This window comes from Sinohyriopsis cumingii, unplaced genomic scaffold, assembly GCF_028554795.1.
Source record: "Sinohyriopsis cumingii isolate HCF-2022 unplaced genomic scaffold, ASM2855479v2 utg000229l, whole genome shotgun sequence".
NCBI lineage: Eukaryota > Metazoa > Mollusca > Bivalvia > Unionida > Unionidae > Sinohyriopsis > Sinohyriopsis cumingii.
Window position 1 is genome coordinate 313,540 of NW_028315879.1, and position 13,308 is coordinate 326,847.

The following is a 13,308-nucleotide window of genomic DNA, read 5'->3' on the forward strand; positions in this document are numbered from 1 at the left end:
AGAAGTGCTGAGTCTTTTCATATTTTAATAGAACATGCTACACTTCAAATGTTTACGTTCGCAGTTTTGTCATCTGAGCCGACAATTAAGTTTTCGATTTCTTCATCTGTTAACTGAATGGTAATTTTGTGAGATGAAATCATTGTAAGTTTCAAAGTCAGATTTACCATATAGAAAAGACAATTCGAAAGATAAGAGACTCAACGGTATCGGTTCGTATGAATGAAGTTAAGTATATTTCACCAAGATTAAATGTTTTATGACACATAATAGGGTCACAAAATAGAATGTGTGTACTATACAATTTGGATATTTATTTTTATTACATTACATTGACCGTTCTCAACATATATATGTTTATATCTTACAGTCCCACATTTTAAGACAGGTAAGAATACAGTTTATTACATTTCCTTTATATATGAATACCTGTTTTCTATATATGTAATTTATGTGTTATTTTAAAGAACATAACAAGTCTAACAGGATGATTTTATCACAAATTCTAGGACATTCTTTTCTTAGAAAAGTATGAGAAAACTTTTACAAATGTTTTGCAAGTACGTCATAATAAATTAACACCAATTGTTTCATTAAAATATAAACAAATATAAATTTAATTTATCTAATAAATATTTACTTCTTTCATACTAAGAACAATACAGAATGAAATTAGCATAAATATATACACTGTCATTACAAGAGACATATATATATAAACCGTTATGCAATAGTCAATTAATAATATCGAGTGAGATTTGGTTATTCTTTCTCATCAGAAACTCAGTTGTAAGACGGAAAGATATAACGTACATTTATACACTAAACACTCGCCATTTTGCAATCTGTAACGTACATTCATTACGCCGATGATAAACTGCAACTAACATTGAACAACGTCTACTTTAACAAGTTTAATTGAATTTAATAAATTTATTTTAAATCAAGAAACGGCACCGTTATTAATTATATTTTACATTTAATATTGTTAATATTACACACAAAAAACATTTGCGCTTGACAAAATGTTATTTATTATTCTAGTCATTTTTACCTTTCCTTTCCACATTTGATAGCATATGAAGGAAGCCATGGGTTAATTATAAATGGTAACAATTGATAAATTTTATAAGAAATTTTGAATTTTATGTAGTTAATTTGCAATCTGTAACGTACATTCATTAATCCAATGATAACGCTTATGATAAACTGCAATTAACGTTGAAAAACGTCTACTTTAACAAGATTAATTGAATTTAATAACTTTATTTTAAATCAAGAAACGGCACCATTACTAATTATATGTTACATTTAATATTGCTAATTTTGCCCAAAAAAAATCTAAGCATAACAACATGTTATTTATTATTCTAATCACTTTTACCTTTCCTTTTCACGTTTGCTATCATATGAAGGAAGCCCTGGATTTATTATAAATGACAACAATTTTTGTTAAAGAACTTTGAATTTTATGTAGTTAATTTGTAATGTTAAACACAAGAATATGGCATATTCAAATGAAAGGTTCCACTGACAGCTCAAATAAGTTGCAAGGAGACTAAAATAATCACAATAATGATAATGATATAAATCAGAAACTTGACAATGTATAAGTAATTAAAAAGAAGATATACCTCACATAAAAGACAGCCCTATTCTATCTTACAGTAATTGCAAGGAAACCTTTACTTGCTCTTTCCTTTTACCGTTCCTTTAACCATTCTGATAATATCGAAGATATCACAAAATAACACAAAATAAAGAATCTTAACACTAAATAGCAAATTGTATTTTGGTTTGGCTGTTATCTTCTGTTTCTTCTTCTTCTTCTTCTTATATATATATATATATATATATATATATATATATATATATATATATATATATATATATATATATATATATATATATTCAATCTGAATTAATTACATTGAAAGTAACTGTTTAAGCATTTGAGAAAGTTTGCAACAAACACTTGTTATGTATATTTGGTTGAATTAATATTCTGATTGAATTGTTTGTAAGTTTTAAAATCTTGCTGTTGTTTTTTTTTAAATTTCATTATATGTCAAAATAATGTGTTTCGGTTTACTAGGAACTCTATACTTTTACCAGAAAATAGTTTGACCTTGACTGTTCATTTTTGTAAACACATAAGGCTGACTTGAATGCCATCCTTAATTCAAAATTAGTAACAGTTACGTCAACAAATTTATTTTTTAATTTATTTTTATTGTGGAAATAACAATGTTGAGATTGAGGCTGTGTTGGATACGTGACCCTCGACTTGTAAGTAGCTTTATTGAAGTAAGCAACTTTTTTATTTTATTCTTTGAGTAATATGATAAGTTCTTGTCAGGGCCATGCTGAAAGTACGTGATGTAAACATGATCACCTGACCCTTATCCGGGCATCTGTTTTACGCGATATTCAAGTTTTAAACCATTGCTTAGAGAGAGATTTCACAGTTGGGCTTCTGAACTCTCAGACGTTACGGTGTTTCTTTTGTTGTGTCATTTTGGGAATTACATTTTAATGTTTATTCGGATTATTTGGATTCTAACAGATTAGTTCCTTTCTCTGGAAATAGTATGAATGTTACTTCTTGCGTTTCTGAAACCAACCGTAGACCACAACACAATACAGGACACATCGTACGTCATTGCCTTCCATGTTGGATTCTTCGTCGGGACTCGAACTTAATTTCCTTAGATCATTTCAATGTTAGGATTTCTAAAATTTTATTCGTGGATTATTCTTGGATTATTTTTGGATTTGATTCTTAAAACCATAAGTTCATTGTTTTTTGTGTTTTTTTTCTCTCTTATTTTTACAGCATTTTTCCATGGAAAAAAGTATTTGTTAAATTTTTCAAAGCTTGTTGTTTTCACTATTTCTTGTGTTGCTGTTTATTGGAGCCTTAACACGTAACACACTGTTGTTCATATGTATTCAAGTCTGCAACAAACATCAATCTTCATGATGATATTTAACTCGAACACTTAAAAGAAATCTAATAAATAGATAAAGAAATAAAATAATAAATATATTAAGTTTCAGCATGTCGTCTAAGGTTGACATTGCCCGGGGTGGGAGTGGGAGACAAGCGCCCCAATCCTCCAAAATGCCCCATACGGCCTGCGTCTCTTACTGCCTCTGTCAACTAAAATCCAGCTCCTGGCCTTCGCGAGTGGCTTAGATTTGAAGCCCGGCAGACCATGTTTTCTACTAACAGGAGAAGGGGTGAAGGCGGCCCACTGGCGCCTTAAAACCAGTTGCTTCGGGTAGATGGGACTCGTAAACCTTGGATGGTAGCTCATCTAGGAGAAGGAAAACTCCGATTCCAAACCTCTGCTGCCTTGTGGCTATACCCACTCATGGGAAAGGCTAAGGGAGTAAACCCCGACAGAAAATCCGGAGATGGAGTCCCTAAGGCGGTATGACATTGACTTCAACGTCATTCCGGCAACTCCTGCGACGCCGTTAGTGCCAAGCTGTATCGGCATTCGTCGTTCCCTTGGGCACACCAGCTGCGTGGAGAGGGGGGATCTGCTGCATGGGCAACAGCTGATTCTCCATACCACCCTGCCCAGGCTTCATAGCTCCACTGGAGAGGACACTCCAGCGTCGTCGTACGGCGTCGGCACAACACGAGAAGTAGCAGTTTACCGGTTCTAAGTCAAAGCTCGATTGGCGTAGAGCTTGGCGCCAGGGGTTACTTCTGACGGTGGGAGAGATCATCAGGTCTCACTGGACAGCTACCGCCCGCCTCAAGCTGGGCAGCCCCCAGTCAGTAAGGTGCTGCCCGCCATGGCCTGCCTGCTTCACTGGGTGCGTGGAGCTTAGAGAACCATCTCGACAAGTGGGCCACAAAACTCTGCACCAGGAAAGACTAAAAGAAGAAATAAAAAGACTCCAACTCTTCGTTTTGCAACCTGGAACATCAGGACCATGTGTCCTGGATTGACCACTGACCTACAGCAGATCGACGATGCACGGAAGACTGCCGTCATTGACAGAGAACTCTCCCGACTGAACATCGACATTGCCTGCCTCCAGGAGACCCGACTGGCTGACAGCGGCACCATCAGGGAAGCCAATTACACATTCTTTTGGCAGGGGAAGCCCTTGGATGAACCTAGGCAGCATGGTGTAGGCTTTGCCGTCAAGAACACGCTAATCGCCTTCATTGAACCTCCATCATCAGGTACTGAGAGAATCCTTGCCCTCCGGCTGTCAACATCCTTAGGCCCGGTCAACATCTTCAGTGTGTACGCCCCAACCCTCTACTCCACCTACGAGGAGAAAGACAAGTTTTATGAGGCTCTGGATCAGGCAATATCCAGTATCCCCAACAATGAAAGCCTTTACTTACTAGGAGACTTCAATGCTAGAGTGGGAGCTGACCATGAGGCCTGGTCCACCTGTCTCGGCTTTTACGGAAGGGGCAAGATCAACGAGAATGGTCAGCGACTGCTGGAGATGTGCTGCTCCCACAGCCTATGTGTGACAAACACTTTCTTCAAATGCAAGGAAATCCACCAGGTGTCGTGGAGACACCCACGTTCACGCCACTGGCACCAGCTAGACCTCGTCATCACCAGGCGTGCAGAACTGGCCAGTGTCCTCCTTACCCGCAGCTACCACAGTGCCGATTGTGACACGGACCATTCCCTCGTGGCCAGCAAGGTGCGAATATTACCCAAGAAGCTGCACCACGCCAAGAAGAAGGGTCACCCACGTATCAACACCTACTGTGCAAGCAACCCAGAGAAAACACAGCAGTTCATCAGCAAACTGAAGGAAGCCCTCACCAAAGTGACACCTGATGACACCATTGATTCCAAGTGGTCCCATATCCGTGACTCTGTGTACAATTCAACCATCACAGCTTACGGGAAGAGGGAGCGAAAGAATGTCGACTGGTATGAAGCAAACTGGGAGGAGATGGAGCCCGTGACTGAGGCAAAGAGGAAAGCCCTTCTGGCATACAAGGCTGCACCTAGCCCCAGAACACTACAAGCCCTCAGGATTGCAAGGAATAACGCCCAGAAGACCGCCCGCCGCTGTGCCAACACCTACTGGCTGAACCTTTGCAACAGTATACAGACAGCTGCTGACACCGGGGATACAAGAGGAATGTATGAGGGTATCAAAAAAGCGACAGGCCCCCCCAGCTACAAGACCGCCCCCCTCAAGTCCAAGACGGGCGAAGTCATCACAGACCAGGGGAAACAACTGCAGCGATGGGTTGAGCACTATCTTGGGCTATATGCAACCCAAAACAATGTCACTGGATCTGCCCTGGACGCCATTCCAGACCTGCCTGTCATGGAGGAGCTAGACACACAGCCCACCCTGGAAGAGCTCGGAAAAGCCATCGATTGCCTTGCCTGTGGGAAGGCTCCTGGAAGCGACGGCATTCCACCTGAAGTCCTCAAGAGCGGAAAACCAGCACTGCTCCAGCCCCTACACACACTCCTCTGCTTTTGCTGGGAACAGGGATACATCCCACAGGACATGCGTGATGCCATCATCGTCACTTTGTACAAAAACAAAGGAGACCGTAGCGACTGCAACAACTATCGGGGCATCTCCCTCCTCAGCATCGTCGGAAAGGCTTTCGCCCGTGTTGCCTTGGCACGCTTGCAGATCCTAGCCTCCCGCGTCTACCCAGAATCCCAGTGTGGATTTCGAGCCGGCAGGTCAACTGTAGACATGATCTTCTCACTACGTCAGCTGCAGGAGAAGTGTCGCGAGCAGCGGATGCCCCTCTACATTGCCTTCATAGACCTGACGAAGGCATTTGACATGGTTAGTCGGAGTGGACTCTTCAGACTCCTGCAGAAGATCGGCTGCCCCCCCCCCACGTCTGCTTGCTGTCATTATGTCGTTCCACGAGAATATGCACAGCACAGTGTGCTTCAATGGCGCAACATCTGAAGCATTCCCAGTCGTTAGAGGAGTCAAACAAGGCTGTGTCCTTGCACCGACGCTCTTTGCCATCTTCTTCTCCATGCTTCTCCAGTACGCATTCAAGGACTGCAGCGAGGGAGTGTACATCCATACCAGGGCTGACGGCAAGCTGTTCAACATCACCCGTCTCCGTGCTAAGACTAGAGTCACAGAGGTACTCATCCGTGAATTGCTCTTTGCCGACGATGCAGCCTTGACATCACACACGGAAGATGGACTTCAGCAGCTGGTATGCTGCCTCTCCCATGCATGTAAGGAATTTGGACTGACCATCAGTTTGAAGAAAACAAATGTCATGGCACAGGACACAGACTCCCCTCCCTCTGTCTCCATCGATGGGTACAATTTGGAAGTTGTCGAGAACTTCACATACCTCGGGTCTAACATCTCCAGCTCACTCTCCATTGATTCTGAGGTGGGCGGCAGGATTGCCAAGGCAGCAGCAGTGATGGCCAGACTTAACCAGAGGGTCTGGAACAACCCCAGCCTCACAGAGAAGACCAAACTGCGTGTCTACCAAGCGTGCGTGCTCAGCTCACTTCTCTACAGCAGCGAAACATGGACCACCTATGCAAGACACGAGAGGAAACTCAACAGCTTCCACCTGAGATGTCTGCGGCGCATTCTGCACATCCAGTGGCAGGACAAAGTACCCAACACAGAGGTTCTAGAACGCGCCAACATGAACAGCATGTTCTCCATACTCAGCGAGAGGCGCCTTCGCTGGCTCGGCCATGTCAAGAGAATGGACCCAGGTCGCATTCCCAAGGACCTGTTATATGGGGAGTTAGCAGAAGGTGCACGACCAACTGGACGACCACATCTGCGCTACAAAGATGTTTGCAAGAAGGATATGAAGACAGCAAACATCAATGTCAACGACTGGGAGAGCTGTGCAAACAACCGTTCCAGCTGGCGTCTAGCTGTCAGGCAGGGAGTTCAAAACGCAGAGGAAAAGAGAAGAATAAAGCAAGCTGAAAAGAGAGCTAAAAAGAAGGATAAGCAAAAGCGTACTTTGGAGCTATGCCATCGTCTCTCGTAGACGGACGGATGCCAAGAAGTTCCATAGTAGTGCAGCTATACTTTATTATTTGTTACCGTAGGTTACTGTATACTGTTCATAAGAGGCAAAATATATATACACAATTACACAATTCCACAAAATCTATAATCTCTGTATACTCAGTGCACAATGCCTTATTCACATTATTGTAATTTCGGGTCCATTACTGCATTTCTTCACCATTAATTTAGCAAAATATTTTCTTTTAGAAAAAAAAGAATAAAACAATACTTTCATCTCTACGAGCACAAATAAAACACCTGTCAACATTAGTCACTTTCGCCATGTTTTTGTTTGAGTGTTCAACATCAAAAGGAAGCCGACGCAGCCAACAACACTTGGCCTATCGGTTATTAAGGTGCATATGAATAATCTCTTACTTAAACCACTGTCCATCAAGTTGCACCATCCGTACTTTCTGACGATCATGACGTTAACAATTGGCTTAAAAGTGGAAAAATTCAATATAAAAAAGTCAAATTCAACTTAGACCCCCCCCCCGCTGAATGTATAATTGCAGCTCACGCGACAATGAGTGAAAGATCGGACCTAATTATCAGTGGTTTTGAGGAAGCTGAATATGTTTAATTCAGCAATTTGCGGATTATTCACATGAGAAGCATTTGTGAGTACCGTGAGACTTGATTGACACGATGTTGATACAGTGGCTTTGTCCAAAAATATGTGAAGCGTGAGCATTATGTTGTTGTGTTTAACTCCATTTTTCAACACGTGATAGGCTATACATGGCGGCCAGTATTAATGGTGGAGGAAGAACCCGGGAAAACCCCGGAAAGAACCACCGACCCACGAGAAGCTACTGGCAAGCTTTCTCACATACCCACATTGGCTGAATCCGAGACTCGAACCGGCGCAGACAGAGGTGAGATGGCAGTGATCCGTAACGGAGAGCGCTTTAGACCACTCGGCCACTCGGGGCCCCGTGTGAGCCTTAATACTCTGTTGTAATTAGTCCATATACATAGCGTTTTATTAATAATAGTGTTTCAAGAAATGGTTATAGTATTTTACATGATTGTTGTAATTTTGGTTAAAAAATGCATGATTAAATGAGATGTGCTTTCAGAAGGATTTACATATTTCAGCAGCAGTTGTACTGGAATGAACGATCGATTTGAATAAGTATTAAACTTAATTTTCATATACTGTTATTTTGTATTATTTTTTATTTTATTTTTAGTATTACTATTGTTTGAATAGCTTATGCGGTTTTTTTTCTTCTATTTTCTCTCTGTCTTTACTCACCTCGTATTTCGATTTAAGGCAGTGAATATAACATTACGGCTATCGGATACGTTATCGAACGTGTTCGTGGAAACAATATTAAATGATTTATAATTCTTTCGAAAGGTTAAAATAAAAATCCAACACATCTAAAAGCTAATATTTAATTACCAGATTACAGTATTGATCTTGATTTATCAAATACTAGCAGCTGTGTTAATCTCTAGGAACGAAACACTGTAAAAAAAAAAAAGGGGGGGGGGGGCATCATCCTACGTGACTCATTTTTCGTTGGGGATTTAAATTTGTGGTACGGGGCAACATCGAAAACCACGAATACTGGTCCCCCACGAAAAATGATGATACTACAGTACATTACTTTGGACATGTCATTAGTTCTGTCGAGTAACTAGGCCAGGTTTATAGCTAGTTTTGCAGAATTCAACGTAGCAATGCTAATAACTGGCTAAAGATATTAAGCTAACTAATCCGATCATGTAAAATAAGTAGTAAAGTTCAACATGTTAGAAAAAAATAAGCTATTATGTTGAAGAGAAACAACAATGATTATGATTGCATGTGCTTACAATGTCTCGTTTATAGGGAATAAATTATTAGAGAATTCATTAACAGACTATACGCCGGGGAATTTCTTGAGAATCTCATTCCAGCTGCAAGTTGACACGTTGGGTAGCAGACGATTTTGTACGTGTGGGACAACTTCTTGCAAAATTGGAAACTTGGATTAAAATGCAGAATTTTTTTAAAGGCAATCATTTCCATCTCTTAAATAATGTATTTATTCGTATGATTCTAAAAGATACATAGTAAATAGGATTTTCTGGGTTACAGGTTCAAGAAGGTGATGGACTTCATGTTGACATTTAGAAATCACATTTTCATGTGCATTTCGAGTGGAATTGTGGGATATTTTTGTACACTTTATGAATATAACTTTTCTTAATTAAAATCGTTCTTTCTTGATACAAAATGGATTTATTTTATTTAATGTTTATTTGGTGGCCGCCTTTTCAGTTATCTAGTTAAAGAACAAAATTAAACTTCACTGATAATTGTCTTCGTAATATATATATATATATATATATATATATATATATATATATATATATATATATATATATATATATATGTGTGTGTGTGTGTGTGTGTGTGTGTGTGTGTGTGTGTGTGTTACCATTGTATATTTACCTCACTTAACTTTCATGTTGGAAATACTTTCGTCTCCTTTACTGTCCATTACCGTACATTACTGTGTTTAGGGGGACAGGAATGAAAAGGTTAAAAAATGTAACAAACATTCGTAAAACAATAAACAATTTAAATGTTATGTTTTGTGACAAATTGTTTTGCGCATGAGCATGCACACTTTAGAAACACAATGAAAGTTTAAAGATTGAAGAAAAATTAAATGTTAATAACAATAAATAGCTGAATGGCGCTTGAACTATTTACCTTTGTGAAACGTCACAAGCAGTAATTTCAGTTTCTATAAATAGCCATTCGGACAAGGCGAACTGGCGTAATGGCGTTAAGTCTACTTTTCCGTTTTATTATTCGTATTATTGTTCTTATTGAAAATCATGTACCAGGCGTTAAATTTGTTAATCTGAAATAGATGTGCATTCCAATATTTAGTTTACAGTGGTTCTAAAGCCTACAGACTATATAAATCATATAATCAAATTTGATGAATCTTCTAGAACAGTATAGTACACAAATTCCTTGTAGGACTCACGGTACTAATTCCACTCCAATGGTAAACATATGGAAACACTGTCATATTCAAAATTCAATAACTTAAAATTTATGGGTGCTGATAATGACACCTATAATTTTTCGTGCACATCTAACCTTGGTGCAAGCTTATGTGTGGAGAACACCATATGACCCGCAGCAATTTGTTTACATACATGTGCATGAAACACGTGTTATTGATTCTGCACCAAATGAATCAGGTGCTACTTTCAGTATTGAGTACTCCTGAGTCAAGCCTGTAAAAATGCTAAAATTGTATCAGTAGAAATTTGTCAATATTTTTTTTACATTACATATAGGACAAGCTCTCAAAAGATATTTTTCCTAAAATTTTAATTTTCATTATTAACCAATTATGGACCACCAAACCTGTAAATGCTCTATCATTTCTAGACTGGTTCACAGTTCTTCCGTATAATTAGTACCGTGTGTCCTGTATACCAGCACGAATGAATATTTCGAGATAAACAGGGAACCGCCAGCCGCCTCTCCCTCCCCCCCCCCCCCATTAAAAAAATGTCGATGAAGTATTCTGATATGTGATTCATGTTATAACTTATAAACAGAGAGAGATGTGTGTAGGGAAGTGATCAATTCTTATATTTCGGACTTGTAGTGGGAAACCTGTATAATCTACACGTATGACATGTCAATTTTATGCAACGATACGAGCCCCTATGGTGGAGTCAGTCTGTTTTATCTACCTGGAAGTCTACAGAGCGACATAATGCAGCATACTGGAGTAAAACCATTTATGTGTGAAGTGTGTGATAAAATGTTTAGTCAGAGTGGACACTTAAAAGTGCACATGAGGATCCATACTGGAGAAAAACCATATAAGTGTGAAGTGTGCGATGACTTGTTTAGTTACAAAGGAATTTTAAAACTACACATGAGAATACATACTGGAGAAAAACCATTTAAGTGTAAAATGTGTGATAGCATGTTTAGTCAGAGTGGATATCTGAAACACCACATGAGACTACATACTGGAGAAAAACCATATAAGTGTGAAGTATGTGGTAAAATGTTTAATGTACCAACAAGTTTACAGAAGCACACAATGATACATACTGGAGAAAAACCATATAAGTGTGAAGTATGTGGTAAAATGTTTAGTCAGAATGAACATCTAAAACTGCACATGCGGATACATACTGGAGAAAAACCATTTAAGTGCGAAGTATGTGGTAAAATGTTTAGTCAGAATGGACCTTTAAAACTGCACATGCGGATACATACTGGAGAAAAACCATTTAAGTGTGAAGTATGTGGTAAAATGTTTAGTCGGAATGGATCTTTAAAACTGCACATGCGGATGCATACTGGAGAAAAACCATATAAGTGTGAAGTATGTGGTAAAATGTTTTGTGTACTAGCAAGTCTACAGAAGCACACAATGATACATACTGGAGAGAAATCATTTAAGTGTGAAGTATGTGGTAAAATGTTTAGTATACCTGGAAGTCTAGAGAGGCACATGAAGACACATACTAGAGAAAAATCAATTAAGTGTGAAATGTGTGATAAAATACTTAGTCAGAGTGGATATTTAAAACTGCACATGAGGATACATACTGGAGAAAAACCATTTAAGTGTGAAGTGTGTGGTAAAATGTTTAGTTGCAATTTAAGTTTAAAAAGGCACATGAGGATGCATACTGGATAAAAACCAATTAAGTGTTAAGTAGGTGGTAAAACATTCAGTTCGAGTGGCGATTTAAAACCGAACATGAGGATGTATACGGGAGAAAAACCATTTAAGTGTGAAGTAGGTGGTAAATTTTTTAGTCAGAGTGTAAATTTAAAAGTGCACATGATAAGGCATACTGGAGAAAAACTTTTTAAGTGTAAAATGTGTGATAGCATGTTTAGTCACAGTGGATATCTGAAACAGTGTGTGGTAAAATGTTTAATATACCTGGAAATCTACAGGACACATAATGGAGATAAAACACATAAGTGTGAAGTATGTGGTAAAATGTTTAGTATAAATTGAAGTCTTATGAGTCACATGAGGACACATACTGTGGAGAAACCATCTCAGTGTGAAGTATGTAATAAAATGTTTAGTGTACATGGAAGTCTAAAACAGCACATAAGTACACATACTGGAGAAAAAACTTTTTAGTGTGAAGTATGTAATAAAATGTTTAGTGTATGTGGAAGTCTAACACAGCACATAAGTACACATACTGGAGAAAAAACTTTTTAGTGTGAAGTATGTAATAAAATGTTTAGTGTATGTGAAGTCTAAAACAGCTCATGAGGATACATAATGAGAAGAAACCATTTAAGGGTGATGTGATGGAACTTACAGAGAGTGGATGTCTGTTAATTTACAAATGTATGTGGTATATAAAAGGAAAGTTTTGGAAATGTGCATCAGACAATACAGAGTTTGCAGCTTTAATTACTCAGAATTTACAATTATGAGTGTATGTCCAATCCAAAAGCCATATTATGTGTAAGCTTGTTTTTATTCATGTATTATTTATGTGAAAGTGAAAAAAAGAGATTGGTAATATCTGCCTCCTTACTTTTCAAAAGAAATCTATAAGGACAATGTAACAAGAAAATCCAGGTATTTATTCCTTTTAAATATCTACCTGTATTAGAATTTGTTAAGACTAATTCATCAAAAATATTGTTTTTATGACTGAATGTTTACATAAAATATTTATTTTTCTCTAATATTTCCTGTAAAAAGTTAAATACAGTACTGTATATACTTTTTACTTTTATTTATTTATTTATTTTGCAGTCGTTTTATTGCATAACTGGATTGTGCTTGCATTTTTTGTCATAATACTATTAACTTATTTTAAACAGTGTAAAATTACAATAAAATCACAGGCAAATGAAGATATTATGCAGGGGGTATGGATGCTACAACAGCCTGATCTGTGAGTAACCTTAAAAACTTCAAAAATTTATATTAAAATTATTACTGGGGGGGGGGGGGTATTCTTTAGACAGAAAACAATCACAGCTCATCTGTGAAGATACAAGTATACAATTGTATTAATCTTTTTTACTACTACAGTAATTTCATATCCACAGGTATCAAACAGGTTTAATGCTATGTTGTAGCAGTAATAATAAATAAAAAGAACTGCTGGTTACAGGTAGCGGTAGCAACGATATTTATATTCATTGAGTATATAGTTGCTACCGAAGGAGTCTGATGTTTTATCAGTAAAGTACCTTACAATAAATCCCCTGAATGTACTATAAATGTATGTATA

The 13,308-nt window shown here is 38.1% G+C and overlaps 1 protein-coding gene across 1 annotated transcript; it reads left to right on the forward strand.

The window, feature by feature from the left end:
* The first annotated feature begins 10,577 nt into the window (after positions 1-10,577).
* Positions 10,578-12,791, forward strand: LOC149774420 (uncharacterized). Its single transcript, XM_089945184.1, has one exon. The coding sequence runs from the start codon at positions 10,707-10,709 to the stop codon at positions 11,727-11,729; it is 1,023 nt and encodes a 340-aa protein (XP_089801310.1). The 5' UTR covers positions 10,578-10,706; the 3' UTR covers positions 11,730-12,791.
* Positions 12,792-13,308: the final 517 nt, after the last annotated feature.